The 27017-nt window shown below is 31.8% G+C and overlaps 1 protein-coding gene across 1 annotated transcript; it reads left to right on the forward strand.

Moving 5' to 3' along the window:
- The first annotated feature begins 508 nt into the window (after window positions 1-508).
- LOC129951107 (uncharacterized) lies at window positions 509-24268 on the forward strand. The gene is made up of 3 exons (XM_056063118.1): window positions 509-683; window positions 6111-6409; window positions 23831-24268. The coding sequence occupies exons 2-3, from the start codon at window positions 6272-6274 to the stop codon at window positions 23999-24001; spliced, it is 309 nt and encodes a 102-aa protein (XP_055919093.1). The 5' UTR covers window positions 509-683; window positions 6111-6271; the 3' UTR covers window positions 24002-24268.
- The last annotated feature ends 2749 nt before the right edge of the window (window positions 24269-27017 follow it).

Below are 27017 nucleotides of genomic sequence, written 5' to 3' on the forward strand. Positions count from 1 at the left end.
ACATAAAATAAATGATTCATACCCAAAAACTAGCGAAACAGAAATAGATACAAATATTAAAACTACATACGAAAACTAAAGCCATTGTTCAAAATGTCCTGATTATTCAGCCAACCGACGACGCACGGACCAAGGAACAACTATCTTTCGCCTACACACACATCACTTGAAATTATTTTTGTTTCAAGGGAATAGAAAGGGGGGTGGTGGTAGATTTTTTCGTCAATGACAGAATGAAAAAAACACACAAAAAGGACCTCCAAAAAGGACATGAGTAGCACAATAATAACAAAACGTAGGTACACATATAGTAAAATATCAAGCACTACCATTGCCATCAGAAGCAGCAGCAGCATCGCCTTGAGCCGAGGAACCGAGTCCTGCCATGCGCATGTCCCTATTTCACATTACAAAACAAAAAAGGGTCTTCCTTTTCTATCTTCAGGGGCTTATGCCGAGAATCGAGATTTCAGCACGAAGGAATTTTCACTTTCATCACTCAGCCATACAGAACGAAAGTGTATAAATACCAAAGCGCCTCAGGATATCGAATTAGATCAGTAGTGCGAATTTCAGTGCCAAAATCTCCTTTCTAAGCAAAGGACCTAACATTTTATAAATATCATTGGATTAACTTTGGCCGACGCCGCTTCCTCCAAGAAATTAACAATATTTGAAGAAGAGTAAGTGTTAACCTATCTTCATCAGCATCATCGGCAATCCAAACAAAATAAGACTCTCTTATAATCTTTTAAGGCTATAATAAGTGAGTGAATGTTTAATTAATTGTTTGTGAGTGGAATATTAAAATTAAATACAAAAAAAAAATTAATAAGGACCATAACACCGTTACATGCCGCAATTATGTTGTTGGTCATCTTTAATAATTTCATCTTCGTCTTTATCTTCAGTGAGTTACAAGATTGAGGAGTCTTTAGTTTGAGATGAAGTAGCGCATCTCAATTGGCATTTCAATTAATTTATAATGCAACACTTTTGTAGATACTTTTTGTATTAAATAATAATAATTTGTTGGTTGTGTTATCTGTCAGATACAAAAAGTATCTTTTTAGAGAAAAGGAAAGGCAACGTATCTTCGAGTTTAATGGGTGTAAAGTGTGTGCAGTTATGTGGAATAAAAAGAAGAAGATTACATATTATTTTGTATTTATTATTTGTTTTGAAGTAGATACTTTCATAGATACTTTGGTACTTTATGAAAAAAAAAAGAAACACTTGAACTCAAATATTGAAGCTCTGTGTATTATGAAGACTTAGATAGTTTAATGGAAAAGAAAATGCGTGCATTATGTGACATAAGAGCAATTTAATCTTCAAAGTCAATGAATTTACGTATTATTTATTAAAGTAAATTAAATTTTTCAAGATGAAGAGCACTTTATGAGAAATTTCATATTTGAAACAGAAAACAGAAAAATAAAGTGGAACACAAACTTATTACCTAACAGTTTTTTCGTGTCTGTTATTATTAAATTGGCGCCTTGGTGACCAAACCCAACATGTATCCAAAGAGGGATTTCATTTTAGGCATTTTACTTATGTTTGTGTAAATGTTGTCATACTTTTTTGGGACGAGATATTTATCTTTAAATAGGATGAAATTTAGTTTGAAGGATTTTTTGTTACATATTTATATGAGAATGTTACTAACTCAGTTTCTATGTTCCTGTTAACAATTTAAATTTTGATCTAAATTAAACACAGTAAACAGTAAAGGACATTAGAAAAATGAATAAAGAGGAGATATCCAATCCATACACATTGGTTTTGAAACTGTAAATATAAAAATGGCAGGAAAAACAGACTTTTGTAAAGCATATCACATTCTTGATGTGCGGCAAAAGAAAAAAAATCTACACTTTATAGTAGAGTGTTCCTTTCTTTGAAATAAATAAGAGGTTTCATTATGATTCTTAAAAAATAAGTATTTAAAAAAAAATCAATTTAAAACTATTTAAGCCAAATGGCCTTCATAGCTGGGGATTTTTGTGATGATCCAAAAGTACTTAAGTTTGGATAACTATGTATGCCTGCAACATTTTTCCCATTTTTTGGAGTGAATTTCAACAAAATAAATTTGTTGTAGAATCGTGTATTGTTTCATTTTCAAAAATGGCGTAATGTTTCTTTTTCAAATGTCAAAAGATGACAGCTTCAAAAGTGACAGCTCCCCAAGAAGAAATTTGTATTTAAATTGAATTATTTTAACCATATTTTATTAAAAATTAGAATTGATTAAAAATATTTGGTTGAATTAACTCAGGTTCAAATCATTGATTTTGAAAACTGATTAATTCGATTTTTCTTGATGAAACAATATCCGTATAAATAGTAATGCCAAATGAAGTAATTTTTGACGTAGTGTATTAATAATCGGTGTGTGATTATTTAAGGAGCTTTATGATCTTGAGCTTAAAAACTAAAAGTTAACCTTTTTTATAATCCCAATTTGTTTGTATTAAATATTTCATTATTTTACTAAAATTTTGTTTTAATAATTCAATTTAGCATATTATGAAGTTTTGTAGATATTGAAAAAACACTCAAATACATTATCGATTTTTTCTTGAATTATTGAATGTTTTTGAATTTAGTCTTACATAATTTTCACACTTTATCAAGGTTTTAAGTTCATAGCATTTTTCGAATTTTATACAAAGACTGATTTGAAGCTTTTATAATAAAAAAAAATAGTTGTATGAAGAAAATTCCAAAAATGTGAATACAAATTTTTTGAATCACGTCCTTTTGGTCAGGTCTCGGGTTATTCATTTTCAACGTTTATAATGTTGAAAATGTATTTCTTACATTTACGTTATAAACTAATATAAGAAAAACCTCTATGCCATACAAAAAGTACAAACTTGTTTATCTAGAAAACATTAGACCAACGGTGTGTATTGATTTCTAAAATATCTATGACAGGCAAAGAAATGCTTGGTACAGTTAATTTCCGAAATAAAAATTTTATAAAACTGAAATCTGAATTTCTTACCAAAAATCCATAACTCCTAAATATATTTTTAGTATTGACCAGTGTTGTGGCTATTGATACTATTTCTTCGCTTGAAAATAATTTTAAAGAACACCAATTTTGTGTATTTCGATAATTTCTTACAATAAAATGAAACCAAAAAAAAAATTCATCAATAATTCATACATTGAAAAAAATTGTTTCTATTGACTGAATTTTTGTTTGTTGTTAATAAATAAAAGATAAACAAAGTAAATGTTTGCGAAAAATATTCATTTAAAAAAACCAAATCCCATACAAAAAATTTGACCCAGTATGCTACTGTATCTAAGTGGTTACTTCGGTTAAGATAGTGACTTGTTGAAAAATAAAAAAGTCTGAATCATTTTTTAAAATCGCCCTAATAATTCCTAAAAAAAAATCTTTTCCAAAATCTAAGAGTTAGAAGAATTCAAAAATGTATTTAATAACTCATGACAATCCGTTCTAAATCAATTGCTCCTAAAGCTTTAACGTTAATGTTTGAAAGGACATGGTAGCTTGGGGATAAATTTACTATTTAAAAAATTTGAAAAAGTTATAATTATCGAACCCAACAATACGTGTACTGCTTCAAGTCTCCTCGGACTACGGTGAATAAAAAAGAGAATAATTCTTTGAATTAAGGTTCTCGGCTTTACAGATTTTGACAATTTCTTACTATACCTTAAATGAATCCCTAAAAGACTTGCAACATCATATTGACGATTTTTTGATAAGAAAATTAAAAGTATCCTTCTTATTTTATGTATTTGTGCTTTGCATAAGATTTTAATTTGACTAAAAAGTGGAATCGCTGTACAATAACTCCCGGCATCCGTTTTTAGTAATTTGGAGTCTATCCATATGCATCTACATTCTGGGTGACAGTTTGTTAAAAATAATGCATTTTTAAAACAATACCTACACAAAACCAATACAAAATTCCAATTTAGTTAAACGATGTTTTTTTAAAAGAAATCAAAGAGTGTTTATTTCATTTCTTAGAGAAAGTTATGTTATTAACAAATAAAAATATCATCCAAATGGCTACCGTGGCTTTGGAAGCTTCACAGCACAAACCGAAATTGATTTAGCTTTGCGACCGGTGAAAATAAAATTTGACCCATTTTTGCAGCGAATTAATATGCTTTCTTTTAATTTGTCAAATGAGAATAACCACTTTCCATACAAGTTCGGTACACTCATGATATTGTAAGTTGGCTGATGTTTTTTTTTAATATGTATATTATTAATATTGTTAGAATCGGTTTGGGAAATTTCGAGATATTTGAGATTGAATTTGAAGTAGTCAAAATCTATAAAACGTTTTTTTTTGACATATCACTACCTTTAAATAATTAAAAGTCTCCAAATACCGTGCATTAAAAATGAAACCTCTTATTGGAAAACACTTTATTTTTATTTCGACTCACATATCTTTTTAAAACGTTGAGATATTGGCTTTAAACTACTTTTGTCACAATATATTGTTTTCAACATTCAGTAAAATGTTGAAAAAAATCGAATTGACAGTTTTTTTTTTACAAAAAATTAAAAACCTAAACAAAAAGTAAATAAAATTTGGTAAAAATTGTTTTCAACTCGAGATTATGGCTTCCAGCTGATTTTAACTTATAAGAAATATTGTTTTGACTATTCAAAACAAATTTGAGAAAAATCGAAATGACAGTTTTTTTTGCAAAGAATTAAAAAACCTAAAATAAATAACAATACTAAAACTTGGTAAAAATCTACTTTCAAATATCTTTTCAAATATAAAAAATATTGGCTTCAAACTTATTTAACTTCTCAGAAAATATTATTTTCGATATTCAATAAAATAAAATTAGTACGCAAATTTGGTAAAAATTGATACATATGGACAAACTTTCAAGCAAGACAAATCGACAGACGGAATGGGAAGTTATCAGTGCGGGTCCCAGCCTCTTTTTATACATAAAATTAAAAAGAAAAAAACTTTTTAATTCACATTGAATGCAAATATTTTGTAGTTGCAAATTCCTAAAAAATAAGGGTTCTATTTAGAAAAACGCTCACATTAAATAAAAGTGATTCTACTAGCTTTAAAACTTGTTAAATTTCCTTGAGAACACATTTCTGAATTCCCATTAAATTTGTGTTCAAAATGAATGTTTAGTTTTCATTATTTGTTTGTTTGTCTTTTTTTTTTAATTTCGAAAATATGTATGTCTAATTTTTTCATTTTGTGTCGCCATTTTTTTAAAAGCCCAAAATGGTTTCTTTGCCTTCAAAAAGTTGATACCTTTTATGAAAAGAGGCAAAAATCAGATTACCACTTATTTGTTACTCATATGAGCCGAATTGTAATTCCTCGAACAAAGTTATGAAAATACCAAATTGTTTACTCTTCCAATGACTAAAATATGAATAATAGTTGTTTTCACATCCAGTTTGTTGTTTTTGGCTTTTCTATTTCCTTCAAAATATTCCGTATCAAATGTGACCCGAAACCTACATAGATGAAAATAATGACCATTATCCCCATTACAAAGACTTTTACGAGCATGACGATGAGATTAAGTTGGAATTAATAGCTTTAGCAGATGCCAGACTGTCTGTCTGATGTAAAAACGTACCATAAAGCAGTTTGAGTATTTGAAAAATCTGGTTTAGTAACTTTATTGGTTTGTGACTTGTTTTAGAACAACTTTGCATATATGATACTTGCAATAATTGACAGATTCTTGCACCAAGAGTACTTAGCTTTTTTGAGTATCAATTTAAATCTTAATAACATTATTTAATTGGCTAATAGTAATATGAAGAAAAGTGTTGAAATTAATGGTGTTAAAACCTTTTAACACTTGTTTCACTGAGTCAATCCTTATTAATAAAGAACAAACATAGTAGAATTATCACTAAATTATCATCCCAAAACCTTAACAATGAATTCTACCGTAAATTCACCTTCTTAAATAGAATTTACCACATTGACATTTTTAGTTACAGAAACAAGAAAAAACAAATCTCAAAACTTATCCAAGCTTATCATTGAAACCAAGAAACCATAAAATTATCCTCTTATATGATTTATTCTTTTGTGTCTTTTCAGAATTCTCCAGCAATAAATTCACATTCTATCCTCCTCCGCCGCTGCCGACACCGTTCTAAAAGAGCCGTTATACCAATACCATTTTAGCAAACTTAACATATAATTCACATCCGTCAGACCTTAAATTAACGTCCCAAAACATACCAAAAAAAACAAACAAAATGTCCTCCTCAATGATGAAATTCAGTTTTGTTGCTCTTTTCGTAGTCCTTTATTTGACAGTACAATGTGAAAGTCGGTATTTACCAACAAGGGCACATGGCGATGAATTGGACAAGTTAAGGGAGTTAATGCTACAGGTGAGTTTTTTTGTTGTCAAGTTGTGCTATTTTTTAATTTGAATCCTTACTACGTCCTTTCGTCCTTACTATGGCATTTATACGGTATTCCCTTGGGTTGAGAGAGAGAGAGAGAGTGAGGATATATGCCAACCTGTAGGATGTTGGTAGTTATATAGGGTTTGTTTTTCACTCCTAAGGGGAAGGCGCCATTAAATGTTAAGTAAGTGGATTTAAGGTCCTTCATTTTATAGGTCAGTGATATGTACTCGTAAAGAAATTTTGTATAGGAGGGGTTGAAAAGTTGAGAGTTTATTCAAATGTTACCAAAAGCAAGGACGTGACTGTTTTTTGTAAGTTATGTTAATTTAGTCGAAATTTTTAAAGATTTTCATTTATAGGATTTGAGAGAGAGACAGAGAATTTTTTTGAATTTGTTGGTAATTTATTGAAATGAACGACACGAAATCTGTTTCTTTTCATTCTTCTATTATTCTTATAGCCTGATTTGAAATGACCTTTTTTCTTTCTTTTGGGAGAAGTCATACGTGATGTGTCACAGATTGAGCTTATTGAGTTTGATTTTATATATTTTTGCATTGTAACAAAAAATAAAACAAACTCAATTTCAAAAAGATATGCGATATTGAAAAAGAGTATTACTTTTCGTCTTAGACTTAAGGGCGCGTAAAATGATGATGACGATGTTGAAATCGACGTCTACGACAACGACAAATACGTTGATGGAATTCTAAAGCAGTTTTTCATCTTAGATGAATAATAACAAAATAAAAAAGAAAAGTAGAATAAAAATGGAAAACGATTTAATATGATGTACCTACTCTCTTTTGCTCTTAAAATTGAAAAGTAGTACCAAGAGGATATTGAATTTGGATTTTAGGGATTTATTTTAGTTACTTTAGGTTACATCGAGTAGAAATTTAAATAGGGAAATGATTTTTGTTGAAGTTTCTTAAAAGCTTTTGGGTGTTTTTGGGAGACAATTTTGTAAGGTTTTGATTTTTGACGTTTTTTACACCTTAAAAGAATGATTATTCAAGTAATTTTTTTATTTTTATATTTTTTCAATACCTTGCAGCTTATTTTTTTCTTTATCTGATCTTAATAAATAGTCAAAACATATTTAGAAATTATACATTTGAGTACAAATACAAGATTAAAAACTTTAACGATGTCTTAAATTAAGGAATAAAAACAATTTTTTACAACTTTTGAAACATTAAACAAAAGATAAAGGATTCTCGATATTTGCAGTTCTTTAAAATTATTATGGATAAAAATAATACAGTTTTTTCTTGCGAGTGAAAAACTCTTTTCAAAATAGATGGTTAGACAACACCATTTTTGTTGGTAGAAAATGAGAATGAAAACAAACGAAATTAACCTCAAATGGTTCAAAATCTCATATACTTTATTGGTCAGCGTATTTTAGTTATATTTTTTCTTAGATATTTAGAAATAAAATTTAAATCCTTTCAAATCAAGCAAATGGATATGGGAATAACAAATTCCATACGTTTTCCAACAATATTGATGTTTTTAATCATGAAACTTAGAAAACGGTTAGCACAGGGCCAGTCTTATTCACCAATTTGGATCCAGTCTCTTAGTTAATCCCGATCGTGAGCAGACAGCATCCAGTTGCGAAACACAATACCTCGGTCATTCTGGTCTACGTCATGTCTTCAGCGTGAGGATGATCTAATCATAAAATGTATTTTAAGGGACTTTCCAAGCTGGTTTCTCTGTACTCTTGTGAGCAAGAGTGTTTAGCTTACTAGAGTCTACCGAGCTTAATTTTCGTGACTTTATGATTGTATCCTCTCCGGAATCGTCATTCCTCACATAATAGACCAACAATTCTCCGTAAAACTTTAATCTAGAATGCGCCTAAGAGGTTGAAGTGCCTTTTACTAAGCACCCAAGTCTCATGGTCCTGAAGAGTAGCAATTAAGAAGTTATAATAAGGTTTCTGGATTTAAAAAGCTCGTTTGGTTTTGAGTAGTAAACGTGTATTTCTTCTTATATGTTATTATCAGCTCCTCTACTTTAAATTCATGCTCCTCCACCTTGATTGTTTGACCACCTGTTCTTCTCGTAGTCGACGCTTTTTTTGTAAGACCTAAAGTTTATTTTGAATACAGAATTCGTGATTTTTAAAAATATTTAGAGTTAGTTAGAGTCTAAGGTCGTTTAAAATTAGCAAAATTATTTTCTTACCTTAGCATCCTTCTAAAATGAACTTCAAATTCAATCAAATTATTGAAATTTTTCCAAATAGTTTAAGGGAAGTACAATATTATTGAGACTCAAAATTTAAAGAAGACTATGAAATTCCTTACCAAATTCAAAACGTAAGCACTTTAAAATATCTGATTAGTGATGTTCGTGTTGAATCGGGAGAGTAATGAAATTCTGTATGGTCAGAATTTATATGTTGGTGCTTGATTTTATTCAAAATCCTAAACTAAATTTTGACAATCCTCACATTTTTATGTTTTTAATCAGAAACTAAATTTTGAACTTATTAAATGTTTAAAAATAGAATTTCAGACTTGCAAAAATGTGAATAAAAAATGTATACTTGTTCAGAACTTAATTTTGAATTACAGAATTTCAACAACTAAACTTAACATACAGCTAACTTAACCTCATTATACGACCTTAACACTTTCTAAAGAATTCCCTTATTTTTCTAATAAGCAAATTAATGAGGGGTGAAGGGGATGTACGTTAAGTTTAGCTTGTAACGTTGTTATTTTTGTAATTTTGTCTCCGATATTCAAAGGTTTTCCATAAAAAAAATCAAGGCATATGTGATGCCAAAAAAACCTATTTAAGCCGGCCAATACTAAACGCCCTAAACAACTTTAAATGACATTCTCAATTTGAAGCCACCAAAACTGGTTCTCCTGCCTCAAACTATCTTTTCGGTCCCTATCGGAAACAGTCCAACTTAACCAAAGGCACTCGGTTCCGTTCAGTGCGAGGACGTCTCGACTGTAAAAGAGTCGCTTATCTACAATTTTACGGTTGACGTGGTAGATTAGCGGAACCGCCTCCCTATCCTGTATCAGCCCTCGATTGTTTAAATAAAGAAAAGCTTCAAGTGGAATGTTGCCACTTAAACGTGCACTTTCGTAGTACTCATTGTTGAGGTAGTAAGCCCCATCATAAAGCTGTTAGTCGACGACATCAATTTCGATATGTGACCAATGCCAAGCTTCAAGATATTATATATTCTGTTTCACCTTGCTGTCAAGACGACTGCTAAGAAACATCCGTTTTATTAGGGCAAAGGCTCTGAAGTACTGATCCAACTATGTATGGCAAGGTACTTTACCACACTTTTAATCGCCAGTGGCTATCGATTTGGTCCAACGACCACTAGATTTTTCCAGTTCCGTCAGTATCCCTTGAGGTTCCATACATCGGAATCCTGAACAGAATAGTTTCGCATTTCTGAAAGTTGATTTTCAACTTCCAATATTGCTGAATCTTTTCGAAGTCACCCTGCCAAATTGCCTTGATAACCTCAATTTTTGGGGCCGTTATGTACGAAATTAGGTCGTCAGCGTACGCTTATGTCTGGGTCAAACTTTCTATCAAAAAAAAAGTATGAAAGTCCTCAAATATTCATATTTTGAAGAAATATAACTTTGAAGCGATATAACTTAAGAAAAAATTGACGAAGATGTGTCGTTGAATGTAAAAGTGTACAAGTTATTTTTGGATAATTTTTTGAAAAACCTATTTTTTTCTTATTTTTTATCGGGAATCAAAAATTTATATGAATCATATATGATTTTGGATTGAACGTGCTGGACCTCTATGTTTCAAACGTATTTTTCGAATTAATCATTTCCAAAAGAATGCAATACATTTTTTCTATGATAATTTTTATTTTTGAAAAGAAAAACTGTTGCTTTTTAACAATTTCACTTCAATTCAACTTTTCGCTCCACTCCAGCCTTAAATAAAGTTCTAGAAATTAAAGAAACGACATATTTTTCTGCAAAAGCAAAAGAATTTACTGTGTTTTACTGTGTTTTAAGAAACCAATTCATCAATCTCAAAGATTTGCCTCAAAAATGATATCATAAAATTAGTTGAAGTTAGTTTTTGTACAACGTTTTCTAGTAAAGAGAAGTGTGAATTCCTTAAATATTAAATATGTAACCTTTCTGAAGACTGCATATGACCTCAAATTTAAATCTTCACGTTTACCCCACTTTTGTTCGTAAATTTTCAATTAATTCAACTAAAGAGATTGAATTCTTCTAACAGATTTTATACAATTTTGATCCGAAGTAATTCCTTAAAATATTCAAAAATCGATAGAAGTAAAAGCACGAAAACCCTAATATTTTGAAACATTTTATGATCTCTGGATTTGAAAAAGAAAACAGAAAATCATGTTTCATCTCAATTGCATTCATTGCAAACGAAATATTGAAAATTGTCCATTAATGAAACCATTTTCAAACCTGTATGATGAAAAGAAGGACAAATGTAGCTTTTTCAAAGAAATTGATTAATTGCCATAGAAGAATATGTAAGTGTTGGAAAAAAACTATGCACTGATTAGTAACGAACTGTTACACCACTAAATTTACTAAACAATTTATGATCAGAAGAAAATCCAATTTGAACTGTTTCGAAACTTTTTCAAAAATAAGCAATTACTTAAGTACTCCTTAATTTATTTGAAACATTAGTAAACATAAAACAGTCTTGCAATATGAGTTCACCTATTCCAACAATTTAATGACTTATCTATCCTTAACAACTGTCCAAGGATGATGTAGAGCACCACCCACCCAATATTTAATCAAATAAATGCATAAAACAATAAAACTTTCAAGATGATCAATTTACGATATAAAAATTCTTCTATAAACTATCGCTGCATCTTCATAAAAAAAAAGAAAATGCTGATTTTAATGCATTATTTATATAGTACACCGCCAAATATCGTTCAAAGAACTATTTAAACTTTCAAAACTTTGTTTTCTAAATCAATTTATGTTCCTCGCCATACAATCTCAGTGATATTACCATCAGTTTAGTTTTAAAGCGAGCAATATCTCTTTTAATTAATTTAATATCAAAAGTTTTCTTACGAAACGATAAAAATAAAAATAAAAACAAAATTATAAGACTTTCAATAACGAACCAATTCCTTCCTGTCAAAACTTTTAATATTGTTTACCGGGTATTAGCCACGTCTACGTATCTAAAATAACACTCACTCGCTTGTATCTGCGCTGCATCAGCATCACTGACCTGGATTGGAGCCAAAGTTAAATAAGAATCTATCTTATCCTCTTTTCGATGGTTAAGTCTTCTTTTTTCAGTATCTTTTCTGTCTTATGGTTTACGGATACTCGTATCTTGAAAATTATATCATCTTTTCGTTCGAATGAAGAGTAATAAGAAGAAAAAGCAAATGAGAAGAAGTTACAACAAAATAAAGTAAAAATTAAATGCAATTGTGCATTAAAGTGGACTTGATGGCGCTGGCCATCATTTTTCAAACTCGTACAATTGCAGCTGGAGCTTCAAGCTTCAAGATGATAATGATGATGATGGCGATGACGATCAAAATGACGAAGATGATGGTGATGTGCTGCTAGTTGGTTGGTTTAACTTGGTGCTGCTTTAACATTCATCATATTCGATTACTTAAACTCAACTCAAAACGCAGATGAAATGATGGTAATGATGATGATGATGATAATGCCCCCGCCGCCATCCAAAGAGTACTTGATGCTCTAAGAAGAAGTGTTGTATCTTTTCTTCATTTTTTAACAATATAGTGAAAGGTTGTTTTCTTTTCATTTTTTTATTGTTTAAATTTTTGTATCTGAATCTGAATCTTGTTCAACTTGTGTATGGAGTGTGGAGCACATTTCCTACTAAGTATTTTCTTTATTTTTTCAACCACTATAAGTTGTATATCCAAGGTGAGAAATAGTTGCAGTAGCGAGCTTAACTAAGGATCAATGATGTGGGTTTGGTTCAGTGATGTGTTACCTTTATACCTGTGGGCAATCACAGTCGGTAGGTAATTATCTTAAATATAAAACAGAAAGAAAGACATAACAACCACAAGCGGGTGTTAAAATTTATTATGTAAACAGTTTTGTCTTCGGTTTGTTTTTTGTGTGTGTTTTTTTTTTAAGGAACGGGCCTCATGTGCCTTTCACAAGTTCGATATGTTGTGTTGATTTTCTTTTCCCTTTCCATTATATTGAACCATAAGGGTACATACAAAGATTTTCAGGGTCATTTTGGTAAAATGAATCCTACTTTAGTGAGTTCTGAAAGCTGGTTGATATTTTTATTTGCCTCTTGAGTGCTTATGATGCTGAAAGACTTATTCGTTTTAGCTTCTTTTGTGATGGTCTTTATATATAAATTTTATTATATTAGCCTCCGGGAAATATACAAAACAAAAAAGTTAATTTAAAGTGTTACACAATTATTGTTTTGTTTTTACACTGATGGTGCCAAGGTCGCTTGAGGGTTTATTAAGTGAGTTGGTTTTTTTTGGACTCATTTGGAATCAATTTAGTGCAATTAGCAAACTAATAACACCATTGATAATATCAAAATAACGTGTGAATAAAAATATTTCAGCTACATTTTTGTTAGTTCCGCCGATTTGCAATTTTTAAGATATTTCTGTGTTGTTATTATGTTGTTTGTAAATATTTTTTTTGATAGTAATTTAGTGTTGGAAGTATATTTAAATTACAGATATTTGTTTTATGCCATTAAGTACCTTTAACAAGAAGCCTTTTGTCCATCAGAAGGTATAATGATAAGTTTTTCCGAGAAATTGCTTGCCTCAAATGAAGGCTTTAATAAATGTCTGTGATTATCACTTTTGTTAGAAGTTAATGCCGTTTCTTATTTTAACCAGTAACCAGTAACTTGTGGGTTAAGTTCATCTCATTGACTATTTATTTAAAATAGTACCTAGAAAAATATGTATAAAACTTCTTATACAGCGAAAGGTATTTGGTATTAAAATATAAAGTGGACTTCTAAGGTCTAGAAAACCGGGCTGGTGCTGTACTTATGTGAAATCGATTGAAAGCTTTAAAGGTTCGGTTCACTCTTTTCAAATTAAATCAGGAAGCTGAGAGTGAAAATCTTTCTAAGATTAAGTTTTTATTCTTATTCTTTTGGTGTGTCCATTTTGATGTTAATATTGGAGAATTTAAACGCCCGCTTTTTATAGGGGAGACGGGGTTAGAAATGAGAAATAAATATCTGCTAAATTTAGGTGGAGGATGAATTCAAGCATCAAACACAAATATTATAGGAAAATCATTTTGAATGGAAATTCGAAATTTTATGAACAAAATAATTAATCACATATTTTTCATTATTTTGAAGGATCTTAGGTTAGATAAGGTTAGTTTAGTTTATTTCATCAAACAGAGTACAACTCTTACAGACTACATTCAAAAGTTAATATAATAATTCAATTAAATATAAGTATATGTACAAAAATAATAATAAATAATAATGGTGGATAAGGTTAGTGGCTGTCCTTGATAAAGTACGACACTATTAAATAAATAAATTGGGTGGCACAACAGTCCGTTGAGAACTAGGGCCTTGTGACTTACAACTCTCAACTATTTCTGTGTGCGAATACTATTGTCAGGGATGGAGGGGACCTGCATTTTATTTACCAAATCCGAACGGTTAATTTGAGACAGGAATGACTATTGCAGAATTTGCCAATTCCTTGCAAAAGGCAGGACCCGTGAACAAAACCTTAGGTGGCGTTTGCCAAACGTGGTAGGATGGGTTGTACTGTACCATTCCTGTCGAGTTTATCTTCCTTACAATTTCGTGAAATGTCTCTTTGGCCGGGATCCCAGCACAGGTGAATATAAAACTGTTGTGCAATTTCCATTAAAGATGATCGACAGTTATGTACTGTTATAGATCTGAGAAAATACGGAATTCAGATGTTGATATTAAGTTTTCTCTAAGCCAAGACAAGCCGTCTTTTATCGCTAAGAGTTCCGCCTGGAACACGCTACAATGATTGGGAATCCGGAATGATAAACTTAATTTCAGTCGTTCAGAGTACACACTATACACACCTCCACCAACCACTTTTGTTTTTGTTCTAATTAAAAGATCTTAAGAACTAAAAAAAAATAAGAAACATGAAATAAATTGGCTTACGTCTGTTCAATCTTGAGCGGAAAAAATAAAAATTAAAAACAATCAAAATGTTGCGAATGTCATGTGTAGTGATCAATGTGGTGGTCAAAATCGGAACATAAGAATGAGCACTATTTGCACATACATGGTTAACAACTCTACCTTTGAAGTTGACCTGATAGACCATAAGTTCTTAGTATCTGGACACTCATTTCTACCATGTGATCAAGATTTCGGTCTTATTGAAATTAAAAAAGACATATTTTAAGTACATTTTTACACCTGATGATTGGGATCGTATAATCATCACAGCAGCAGAAACTAGTGACAAACAGAAAAGTATCCACGGACAAGAACTCAAAAATTGAATGGCTTAAGATTCAATGGCTTCGTTTCCAAAATGAGAAGTTATTTATAATTCAATATAAATACTCAAATAATGACAATGTTTTATTTCAAGAAGTTGATATTTCAAAGCGAAACTCCAGTAAATTCGTAGATGTAGAATTGGAGCCACTATATCCTGAAGGAAGATTCATTTAATCTGCAAAGTTTAAGGACCTTCAAGAACTCAAGGAATACATACTTCCTATAATGCACTCGTTTTATAATAATTTAAAAACAAAAACAAGAGCCGAAGATGAAGAAATCCAGGAAGAAGAATGTAGATTTTCAATTAGTTTGTATAGTTTTTCAAAACGCTTTTATAATAATATTGGTATTATATAAATGGCATAACTCTCAGTTGGTATCAATAACAAAATTTTAAATGAATTCCAAAATGACCGTAGCCACTTTTTTTTCTTATTTATTGTTTAAAACGCTCTTCCTATTCGTAAATAAACGCATTACTATGAACCAAAATAAAAAATAATATTCATCAAAGATTAATAAAAAAAAAAAATATTTTAAAAACACGTTTTTTTTTATTCTGTTTTTCTCGGTACGATTTTTTTGGACTTAGTCTGTTTTGGCGCTGAGCACATCAATTCTTCTAATTTATATTTTTTAAGTGGATGCTTCATTTAGTTTTATAAATTAATTTGAAAAGTCTCTGTTTTTTAACAACTGCAAAACCTTCATATTAACAGCAAAATTGTTTAAGTTATGGTTGTCAATAAAAATTTTTAAGTAATTTAATAATCTTTGTACAAAATTGTTTTTGAATTTTGAAGTTGCCACATTAATAAAATAATTATCACTGATGTTAGAAAATTGAAAATTATTAGTATTAAAATCACTTTAACTCTCGAACACAGAATTAACAGTGAATATCAAATTTGCACGACCATCACATAACCATACCGCTCAAAATTTAAAATGTCATAAATCCCAAAATTGGTCACAGAGTCCAAAAAGTTAAACACAAATTCCTCAAAATCTCAAAGCGAATGTTAAAACGTCCAAATAAATTTTAAATAAAACAACAACCAAATTATTACTTGTCTTTTTGCCAAAAAGAATGTTTAATTTGGGTTTTATGATATGGGGCTAGAGATTTGTGACATTTAATTTGTCCATTATGACAATTATGAAATCATTTCTTATGTTCTATCATCCAAAGAAACACTACCCAAATCAAAAAATCATATGAATCCCCAAAAAGAGAAAGGTAGTAAGAAATATTACTAAGAAAACGTCAGAAAGTCCAAATAAAATGTAATACCACACAAAGATTTCTTTCACACGAGACGTTTTCGTCCGTACGTTTAAAATCCGCAAGATTTTTTTCCGTACGGACTTTGTGTTCACACATAACGTATTTTTCCCGAGAATCGTCTACGTTTGTTTATATTTAGATCACCGTACGGCAAAAAACCGGACGGCCACAATTTTTACGAGGCGTAAAGAAGGGCACATACCCTTTCATATTATACGGTCACGGCAAAATGCCGGCGCCTCGCCGTGTAGCAACCGTCTACTGCCACTACAGGATACGGCAGCTGGACGGTGCGATAAGCTTAGTGGCTTACGTGACGAAATGTATGTTTTCACATCATACGATTTTATTCGTGCGGCAGAGTTCAGCCACTTCAAGACACGATTACTTGTGATTAAATATTTACTTAATTACTTGTGATTAAACTTACAATATATTGACTAAATAATGGAGGAATTAGATGTAGAAGTTTTAATTACTCTCGTGCAAGAGAGACCAGTGTTGTAGGACAAAGGTTTAGAACTTTACAAAGATAGGAATGCTACAAAAAAGGATACTATGCACAGGAACCCTTCATATATCGTGTTTTAGCGTACGGTTAAAACCGTATAATGTGTAATTAGCCAATGATCCGGTTTATGCCGTGCGGTTTTTGCCGTACGTTCAGAACCGTGTAGTGCCCAAGTGACCACAAAAACGCCTTTTATGAATGCGTAGTCACGTACGCCACTGATAAAACGGCGACGGCACTGATAAGACGGCGACGGCACTGTCACCATATATTTCAGTCGTTGAGACGGCTGTTTTAAATCGGAAAAAACCCGGCTCCGTCAAGTGTGAAAGCTCAAGTTAATTTTATTATTTTACTATTAATGGCTCACGCATGAAAATCGTACGGATTTTAACGCTACGGACGGAACCGCCTCGAGTGAAAGAGTCTAACGCCTAAATTTTGAAATGTCATAATGCGCAAAATATGTTTTGTGTTTGGATTTGAAGCGCGTATAAAGAGTGAACTATGTATTGAAGGGCATTTTGTGCCCCTGCAACCACCATGTTTACGCCCACTGTAGGATTTGGGGTAGGTTCGGAGTTGCGGAAGTTTCTTTGTATTTAAAGAATGATTTTATGAAACTTTGCATACACAAAATTTCGCACCTACCCCAAATCTTGTAGTGAGCACAAACAAGGGTGTTGCAGGGGGCATATATACATATTCCACTGTTAATATGCTGGTTGCTAGTACTTTGAGCAAGCAAAGCATTCTGACATTTTTTCTGTTTGATGTTTATATTTGGGCGGCAAAACTCAAAATTGCGAAGTGCTCAGAATAAACAAAAATTGGGTCAGAATTCCCAAATGTTGAATCACATGACATCTTTTGAGTGATATTTCAATTAGTAATTTGGGTGTGATGATATTTTAAAATTGATTTAAGCAGGCAAATTATACGATATTTTTAAAATCTTAGCGTTATTTTATTGTGCAATAAGACCGAAAGCTTCTTTTAAATTTAAATTTCAAAAGACCTATACAAAAGTTGCTGGAAGTTCGCCAATGCTGCCTATATCGTACAACAACAAAATGTTAATAAAGTTGTTTTGGGCGTTATGACATGTTTTAATTTGGGCGAAAAGACCCAACGACTAAAAAACCAAATATTGATGACCAAATCAGAAGTAGAAGAAGTAAACGTGTCCTTCGAAGTAATACTCGATGTTATCAACTATCCATCCATGTTAATAGGATAATTTCCACTTTTTGATCTATAGCCAACAGTTATCATTATATCAATTGTCGGTTTTGAATACGCAGGTCTTAAAAAAGTGACATATTAACTGTATATGTTATTGGTTGAGTTCTGCTATCGTGTTTACAAGACCAATTTTCTAATTATTTTCAGTGGATTATGAACACGCTTTCATCTCTAATTAAGATTTTTTGAAAATTACTCTAGTTAGACCTTTTTGGATGCCCAAAGCAATTGTTTGAATATTTGTTAAGATATTTCATAAATTGTATGCCCTAAATAAGTCAATTACTGATGAGAATTCGGGACTGAAACCAATGCAATACGATACGGTCAGGCACTGTTAGTCTTTCTACAATTATTTATATCTTTAAACCTCAGAGATAAGATTTCTTTTTCATTCCAACCGCAGGCAGAGGCAAACTTTTAAGAAACCTTCAAGCTTGCATGAGAATATATCATTATAATAGTTCACTCTATGAAGCTACTTAATAACTTATTTACTATATATTTTATGACCATACTTTCTTCATCCTATATTAATTCCTTTATACTATTTCAGAAGTAAGATAGGTATCAGTGGCGAAGGCACCATATAAGTCGATTCCTATCGACTTACCTTTTGTAAATCTCAATATCAACAAGAAAAACTTCATGCATCATGTATATAAACAAATCATACAACAGCAACCCTTGTGACATCGACATTACTTACAATAATTTAATCAACATGTATTTTCTTCTTCAAAGGTATGCCGGGTTATTATTTTTTCGCTGAATAGAGCAAAATTTGTTTTCTATCCCGTTTCCTCTTTTACTTCTCGCTAGGCGAGTGCTTCTTTATTCAACCAACGCTTTCTTAAGCATAGAAATAACCCGATGTTCACCGCCTTTCCTTCGATGAATTTCTATGTATCTGAAAATTCACTTGCTTGTGCAAAAACAAACAAGATTGTTGGAAATGGAGAAATACGCATTGCGCATGCGCATGTCAGGTTGAGCCTAAGCAAAGCAGTGCGTTGACGCACTACACTTGTTATTCATAGAGCAAACAAAAATTCATCCATTCTGTATAGAAAACAAGCCAAACGTAACCCGTCTTCTATCGACTTATTCGATATTTTCCTTCATTCTCGGCGGATGAAGTTTAAGAAGTAGGGGTTGCCACTTAAGCAAAATTGCGTAGTGGAATTATTTTTGGCAGAAAGTTACTGTAATTTTAATTAAGTGGCACAAGTAGCCAACATTAATGAGGCAGATTTGCAGTGCAAGGTGTATAAATAAAAGTGTGAACAAAATTTGAATTGGAAGTGATTTGTGAAATGTGGTTGCATTTTGTTTAAATTTTAGTAACTTAAAAGTCACAACGGCTCTTATAGGAATAGATTGCTCTTTGAGAGATTTTCTGTTAGATGAAAATAATGACTTTGAGAAACTTCATTTCTTAAAGAAAAAAAAAGTGGTAGAAATAGGACACTCTACCCCTCCTTTGAGCTTATCCATTAAATTAGAAAGCAAATATTTCTGGTGTTCTTTTCAATTTGATTCCAAATAAACAAACGGATGTTGAAATCGCAAAGAGAGAAATAGAATGTTTTGAGTCTTGGCTTGGCTTGGCTCTGATTTCATAGAGAAATTTGATTCAATTTCAAAAGTCTAACCGCCATTGAAAAGGGTATTGCTTGAAACGGATGCAAAAAGCGCTATAAACGCTTTTTTGTACACAAATTAAAGATAATATTATAGGTCAACTTAATGCAAGATATAAATCTTTAACTAATTTAGTACTCTTAGATTAACATTCTTAATAAATCGAAATAGGATTCTTTTGTAGCAAAAATGCCGTATAAAAAATATCTTCTTTAATTAATATTTTTTCATGGAATATTCGATTGAATGAACTTAAAGTTTTTGCATACAACTCCATCCCTTCGTCACTTTGAAGATTAAGCACCCATGTTAGACATGTTACGCGACACATTTCCTCAAATTTTTAATTTGAGTAGATTGCTTTTAACACTTCCGAATAGTGTTACTTCAGTTCTGAGATCTTTTTCAACAAGAACATTTCTGATATTTTTTCTAGTCCCTCATTTTTCTCCGACTTAACTTTATAAATAAGTCACGCCTCGCCACTGATAGGTATATACATATAGCTACTTATGTACATTGTAAGATTTAATTGGATATATTATTAACTTTAAGACTCTCCCCCAACAAACCAACAAAACTGCCCAAAACAACAAATAAACACTCATTATTTAAAAACAAAAATTACCTAAAAATTAACCAAGTAGCACGATACACCACCACAATACAAAAATTAAAAAGCTTTCTTCTTATTTTGTATTGTTTCGTAATAATAACAAAGTTGCTATACTTAACAACCTAAACTGATTACTTGTTATTTAATTTTTCGTTATTAGTTCCAATAAAAGTAAAATTAAAAAAAGAACAAAGCAAAACGAAACGAAACGAAAGGGTTTTCTCTTCATTTTCCATCATCATCATATTTATTTTGGTCCATTCGCTTTGGATAATTATCTCGATTCGGATTGTGATTTAAGGCAAAAATTATATAAATAAAATTAAAAAAAAGTTAATAACAAAAGAAAATCGAGGGAGAGGCAGAGAAATTGAAACAAAACTGCGTGCTTCATTCAAAAATAAAAATTATTTCAAAAACAACAAATAGCTTGTTCCGCAAGTAATTTTTAGGTAAATACTTATCCGTAATTCCCATCAGCAACTTTTTGTGTCACATAAAATACGACAAGTTTGTTGTTGGGGTTTGGGGTGGGGGTGTTGTGGGTACCCCTTTATAAAAATGTTTGGTAAGAGGAGCAAACAAAATTGCTGCGTAATTATTTTATTTTATGGCTTCATTTTGCGACTTATTTGTCAAGGTAGTTCGGTAATCTCTCAGCTTAATTGCTCTAAAGAAGAATAAAATACTTCAACACCTTTGTGTATCAAAAAAAAAATGTACTACTGGGTTGCATTAACCTGCTTTTGTAAATAGTCTGCTTTAAAATAGTATTTATATAAATGGTGTTTTTTGAGGCATAGAGTTAATTAAAACAAGGATGCTTTTTTTAAATTGACATTAAGTTTACTTTATTTGAAAGATATTCCTTAGGTTTTATAATTTAAGTATGCTCTTTGGAATAATACCGAAACAGCGGGTTCGTACGTAGTCTAATTTGAAAGTCCAATTTTAAAAGACTTTTTCTCACATTTATGGCAACAACGAGCCGAAATTTGTCCTCCAAGTATTCGATTGTCTCGAGCTTATCGGCAGTGTAGACGAGAGACTTCAAATAACCGCTCAGAAAATAGTTAAGAGTCGTTAAATCACACGGTTGTGGAGATCAATTCACTGTTCCGTAACGTGAAACTATGCGGTTACGAAGGGTTGGGGTCTAAATACTCTATGGATCAAAATACTGTATTTAAAATACTGTATCTCAAAATACGGTGCGTAGAAAATACTGCATGATCAAAATGCTGTATCTCAAAATTCTGTATTTCAAAATGCTGTTAATAGGGCTAGAAAATAAAAATCGTTTCGACAATGTAAGAAAGTGCGCAATTTTCTTGTCTTGTTGAACCCAAAGGTTACTGAAAAATTGAGTAATAAGGATCTAGTATTCCTCCAACCCATAAAGCAAACGAAACAGCCAGTTTTTGTCAATGTAACGTTGTCTGCGCATAGACTTGAGGATTATCATCATTTCAAATACGACAGTTTTGTTAATAGACGTTACTGTTCAACTAAAAGCGAGCTTTATCGATAAAATAATATGTTATATGTTTCCAAATAAATTTGCTCAATTTGAAAGCGTTCATTCAGGCCTCAGTTTATTTAATTTAAAAAATCAAACCAAAATTATCGTAAATCATTTGACAGCTACCAAAATGGCAGTCAATCGAAAAAGTGTTGCCAATTTAACTTTGTTTGACTTTAAAAAATACCCTGCAAAATAGATTTTTTGTCAGAAACTCAAACGACATTTGATATCTCGAAAAACTTTATTACTCAAGTTTTATTTTCGAGAATCGTTAGAGTCGTGTTTTTTTTTAAATACTTACTCAAGGTCGTGCTAAAATAGTAGAGGAATTTTCAGGCCGGAGCATTGATTTGCATGACCTCAACATGACCCATCTTAGTCGTTGTACTTTTACCTTTCTGGCCAAGTCTACGTCGCTACACAGCCTGTATACAGCTCGTCATTCCACCTTCTCCTCCACTCCCCTTATATGCATACGAGCCAATATATCACACGAAGAACTTTTCTCTCGAATCGACCCAAGGTGTTTTCATCCGCTTTTATCATAGTCCATGCTTCTGCACCGTATGAATGATGAGGGTCTTATATAGCGACACTTTAGTCCCTTAAGAGAGGGCTGTGCCACTCAATTGCTTTCTTTGCCCAAAGAAACAGCGGTTTTTCGTTTAATATCGACGCTGGTGTTGTTTTCAGCGTTCATAGTGGAGCATATTAAGACAAAGTCCTTAAATACCTCAAAGTTACGTCTATCAATCGTGAGGTTTTGACTAAGACGACGGTATTGTAAGTACTTTATTTATGACAGCATGAACTTTGTTCTGCCCTTATTAACCCTAATTATGGAAGCTCTGCACTATTTTTTTAAGTAGGGCCCAGTGACTTACAACTCTCAACCATTTCTGTGTGCGAGTAATTGCAGGGATGGAGGGACCTACCGTTTGTATGCCGAATCCGGCATATTTTAGAAAGCACTTTTCATGGCAGGAATTACTCTTGGAGAATTTGTCAATTCCTTGGAAGAGGCAGTACCAGTGGAAAAAACTGTAGGTGGCACAGGCTGGGATCGAACCCAAGACCTCCGGCATGACAGTCCAAAGCACTAATTATCATGCCACGGGTATTACTATTTTCAAGTACGATGTTAAAAAAAAACCACAGGACAGCGCATCACCTTGTCTTAAACCTTTTTGATATCGAAAGGTTCTGTTAAGTTGTTTCCAACCTTCATTTAGCAGCGTGAATTCTCCATGGTCATCCTGAAAAATCGGACGAGTTTTGCAGGGATGCCAAAACAAGACATGACTCTTTACAGTTCGTCCCTGTAGATGCTATCATACGCTGCCTATAAATCGATGAAAAGATGGTGGGTGTCGATTTGGTGTTTTTTGGATTTTTCCAGGATCTACCGTAAAGTGAATATTTGATAGACTGAGGACTTTCTTGGTCTAAAACCACACTGATAAGGATCTATCAGGTTGTTGACGATGGGCTTTAGACGTTCACATATTACGGCGGAGAAGATTTTTTAAGCGTTGTTAAGTAGACTGGTGCCTCTATTGTTGCTGCAGTTTAGAGGGTCTCCTTTTTTCAGAATCAGAATGCAATTGTGTCAGTCCTTACAAAAGTACGTTTTCCATTTGAATTTCGTTAAAAAAACGTATACTCGTTTTGGATGAACCGAATTTTGAAAAAAAAAAAAAAATAATTGTTTAGAAAATCAAAAAGAACGTAATCTTCGGACTTACTTTTTTCACTTTCTTACCACCGTAATATCAAATTTATTTAAAATTTCGAGGTCGAATTTTTTACTAATACAATACTTGCCATTAAGTTCCTATGTGTCACAATTTAAAAAATGAGCCACCAACAACGCAAGGTTTTTATGTATGTACTTATTTTTATAAGTTGACACGAAAATTACTGAAACAATTTGTTTTAAATGCGATGGAAGTACTTCGGAAGAGAATTTTGCCGTTATAAATGTATGTAATTTTTTAAATTGTAATTTTGTCTTCTTTTTTTTTCAGATTCTTGAATCAAGCAACGAAGAACGCCCAGATACAGCTGCCGAACGTTTACAACAACAAATTGGCAGTCCACTGAGGTCTTGGGGCAAACAGGGCGCTTCGTCATTGGATTTGAGTGATGACAAAATCTTAAGCGGATCCGGAAGATCAAAGTTCGGACGGTATTTTTAAATAAATCAAACCGTCGGTCGTCTTATAAATAAATTTATATAAATAGCTGTAATAATGTCCATATGTATTCATTAAGTTCTCTCTGTGCTGGTTTAATTATAAAAAAACAAAAATTATATATTATTGATGTTTTGCTAAAAAAAAAGCTAAAAGAAAAAATCAACCAAAAAAAAGAAAACAATGTGAAATTGATAATAATATTGATATAAACTTGTTCCTATTTTACTTGTATAATGTAAATAAAATGAAACAATAAAATTCTCAATATTTATATGTTAATTATATTGATATGTACAGATTACATAAATGTATGTAAACATCGAACAAATTGTCGTCTTCAAGTCTTCATTTTTGGAAAGAAAATGTGTCTATTACCCGTCCCACTTCAGAAAAATATAAATTTTTATGGAATTCTTAAGGAGTAAAGAAAAAGAAACAAAGCTCTTAAGAGTTGGGGTTCTTTAGCTCCATTGTATTATATGCTAATGGAATAAGATTGAATTTATTAACCATAAACGAAAATATTTTGTTTGCTATTTTCATGAATCACACCCCCTTTACATCCTACTTCTACTCCTACTCCACCCGACTACACTGTTTATCCAAAAAATAACATTTTCGTTTCTATATTGAATGTTATTGTTTTGGAATATTATAGGCAAGTTTTGAATGAATGGACCAATAGATGATTTTGTGGCACTTGGCATATTTTTTGTTGGAATCAAAAAAACAAGTCAATATAAATGAAATTGATTAGAGTTTAGTGTTTTGTTGTTATTGTTATTTTAGGCTACAAAATGATTCTTATTCAAACATTTATGTGAGGGTGTAATTGGGTGTTTTTGCTTTTTTTTTGAATAATGTTAAAATGGGTAAACAGAAGTCAATTGTTATTTATTTGAAAAGTTGACTTTGTATCTTTTGGAAGTTGGAATATATTTAAGGCCCGTTTAACATTTTGGATAAACTTAGAAAGAGCAAAGCAATAACTCATTTTGATATTAATAAAGCTAAAGTAAGCAAAATACAAACTAAGTAAGTCGTTTAAAGGGAATGGTTCAGAAAGAAATCTAAAAATATTTCGAACTAATTTATTATTATTAAATAAAACATCATAACCATTAGGTCATAGATTTTTGTATGAAACCAGGTTTTAAACAAATATCTATTATGAACTCGTTCTTTTACTGATTGTATGTATATTGAACTCTTTTTAGGCGACTCACTTTGACATCAAGTAGTTTTATTTATTTCCTTCTTGATGGTTAAAAAGCTATATGTTTGAGATAAAATCATAAATAGTATGAACTTATAAGACGGCGAAATAAGACGCAATTAAGGAAACCAATGTGTAAAGTTGACTTGGTGATGGCCGAACGATATGAATAAATTCTCAGTAAACTGATTATTTTGTCTGATGACAAATTGATAACTGATAATTAACGTTTGAGTATTGGCATAATAATAAATATCATATCAAATCACACAATTATGGTGCAGTTTTGACTAACACATTTAAAATTACAAAAAGTAAAAGGAGCTCTCAGGAGTATACGTAATTTTTTTAATATGAGTAGTTTCTAAACTGTGGGGATAACATCGGCTTTAAATCGGCAGAAAGGTTTTGGGAAGAGAGCATTGCTAAGGGCTAAATAAACCGTTACGGCGTTATTCAATTACAGTTTATGAATAAATAAATAGATTGGGTGGCGAAACAGTCCATTCAAGTGGTCAAGTGGGGGCCTGGGAAATGTACATTCTTAAACCAGCACGGTGACGTTAATTTTTGTATACGAGTAGATAATTTTCATTTGGAATTTAAAGACACCTAAGCTATGTAACGATAGAAGGTTAGTATATTGTGGGGGCTTGGTTACTTCCTTATTTTAAAGAATCATAACACAAAAAGTATTGGCAATATTGATTTAATTATTTTTTTCTGTGTATAGAAATACATTTAAAGTTTTATTTTATTTGGTTTTAAAAACGACATCTCGAAGGTGGCCACCGTTCTCATGCACTTTTTCAAGCATATCTGTGCTTATGTCGGTGATAGCAGCAAGAATATTATTTTCAAGATGACGAAGGGTCTTTGGACGATCAGTGTATACCAACGATTTTAGGTAGCCCCATAGGAAAAAATCACGTGGGGCTAAATCTGGCGATCGTGCTGGCGACTGAAGATCGCCTCTAAGAGAGATGATCCGTTCGGGGAACTATTCACGCAAAATTTTCATTGACCTTCTCCAATATCGCATGTTTTGTTTGTTCACACATCCTCAAATATGGAAATGTACTTCGTCAGTAAAGAAAACAAGGGTATCCGGAGGCATGTTTTCTAGGAAGGATTCACATGCATTTTTTGCGCAACATAATCGCGTGGGTGAAAATTAAGTTCCTCATGAAGAATTTGTGTCACTGTGCAACTAGAAATCCCTAAAGCAGCAGAATGTTTGTGTGCAGATTGGCTAGGGGATTTCAAAATCGCCACTTTTACCCTTTCGATGTTTTCTGGTGTCCTGACGGTTCTGGAAGGTGAATTTTGTTTCTTCTGCACACTACCGATATCCTTAATTGTGTCCACCCGCAAACAAATCGATTTCCGATCAGACACACGACCTGCAGGTGCAATATTGAAATGGTTTCTGAAAGCACGCTGAATTGCGATTATCGAATGGCTGAAAGAAAAGTAGGCCTCCACGGCGAAACGCCCGCTCTTGCTTTGTCCACTGCGTTGTTGGCACTGATGACTGAACTAGTCATAACGAAAACCTTATCCTATTAAGTAGCACAAACATACATAGTTTAAATATTTGCTTGTTGTTTTTATTTTTTGTTTACAGTATATTATTTTTGAATTGTTAAGTTTATTTTTTGAAATAATTTATTTACTTAATTTTTGCTCAAGTTTACTTTTATTATTAACTTCATTTTTTTGAAATAATTAAACTCTGATTGTCATCCCACATCAGATATTACTTGAATTAATTTATTTGGCGTGTCATTCAACACTAAC

This window comes from Eupeodes corollae, chromosome 3, assembly GCF_945859685.1.
Source record: "Eupeodes corollae chromosome 3, idEupCoro1.1, whole genome shotgun sequence".
Taxonomy (NCBI): Eukaryota; Metazoa; Arthropoda; class Insecta; order Diptera; family Syrphidae; genus Eupeodes; species Eupeodes corollae.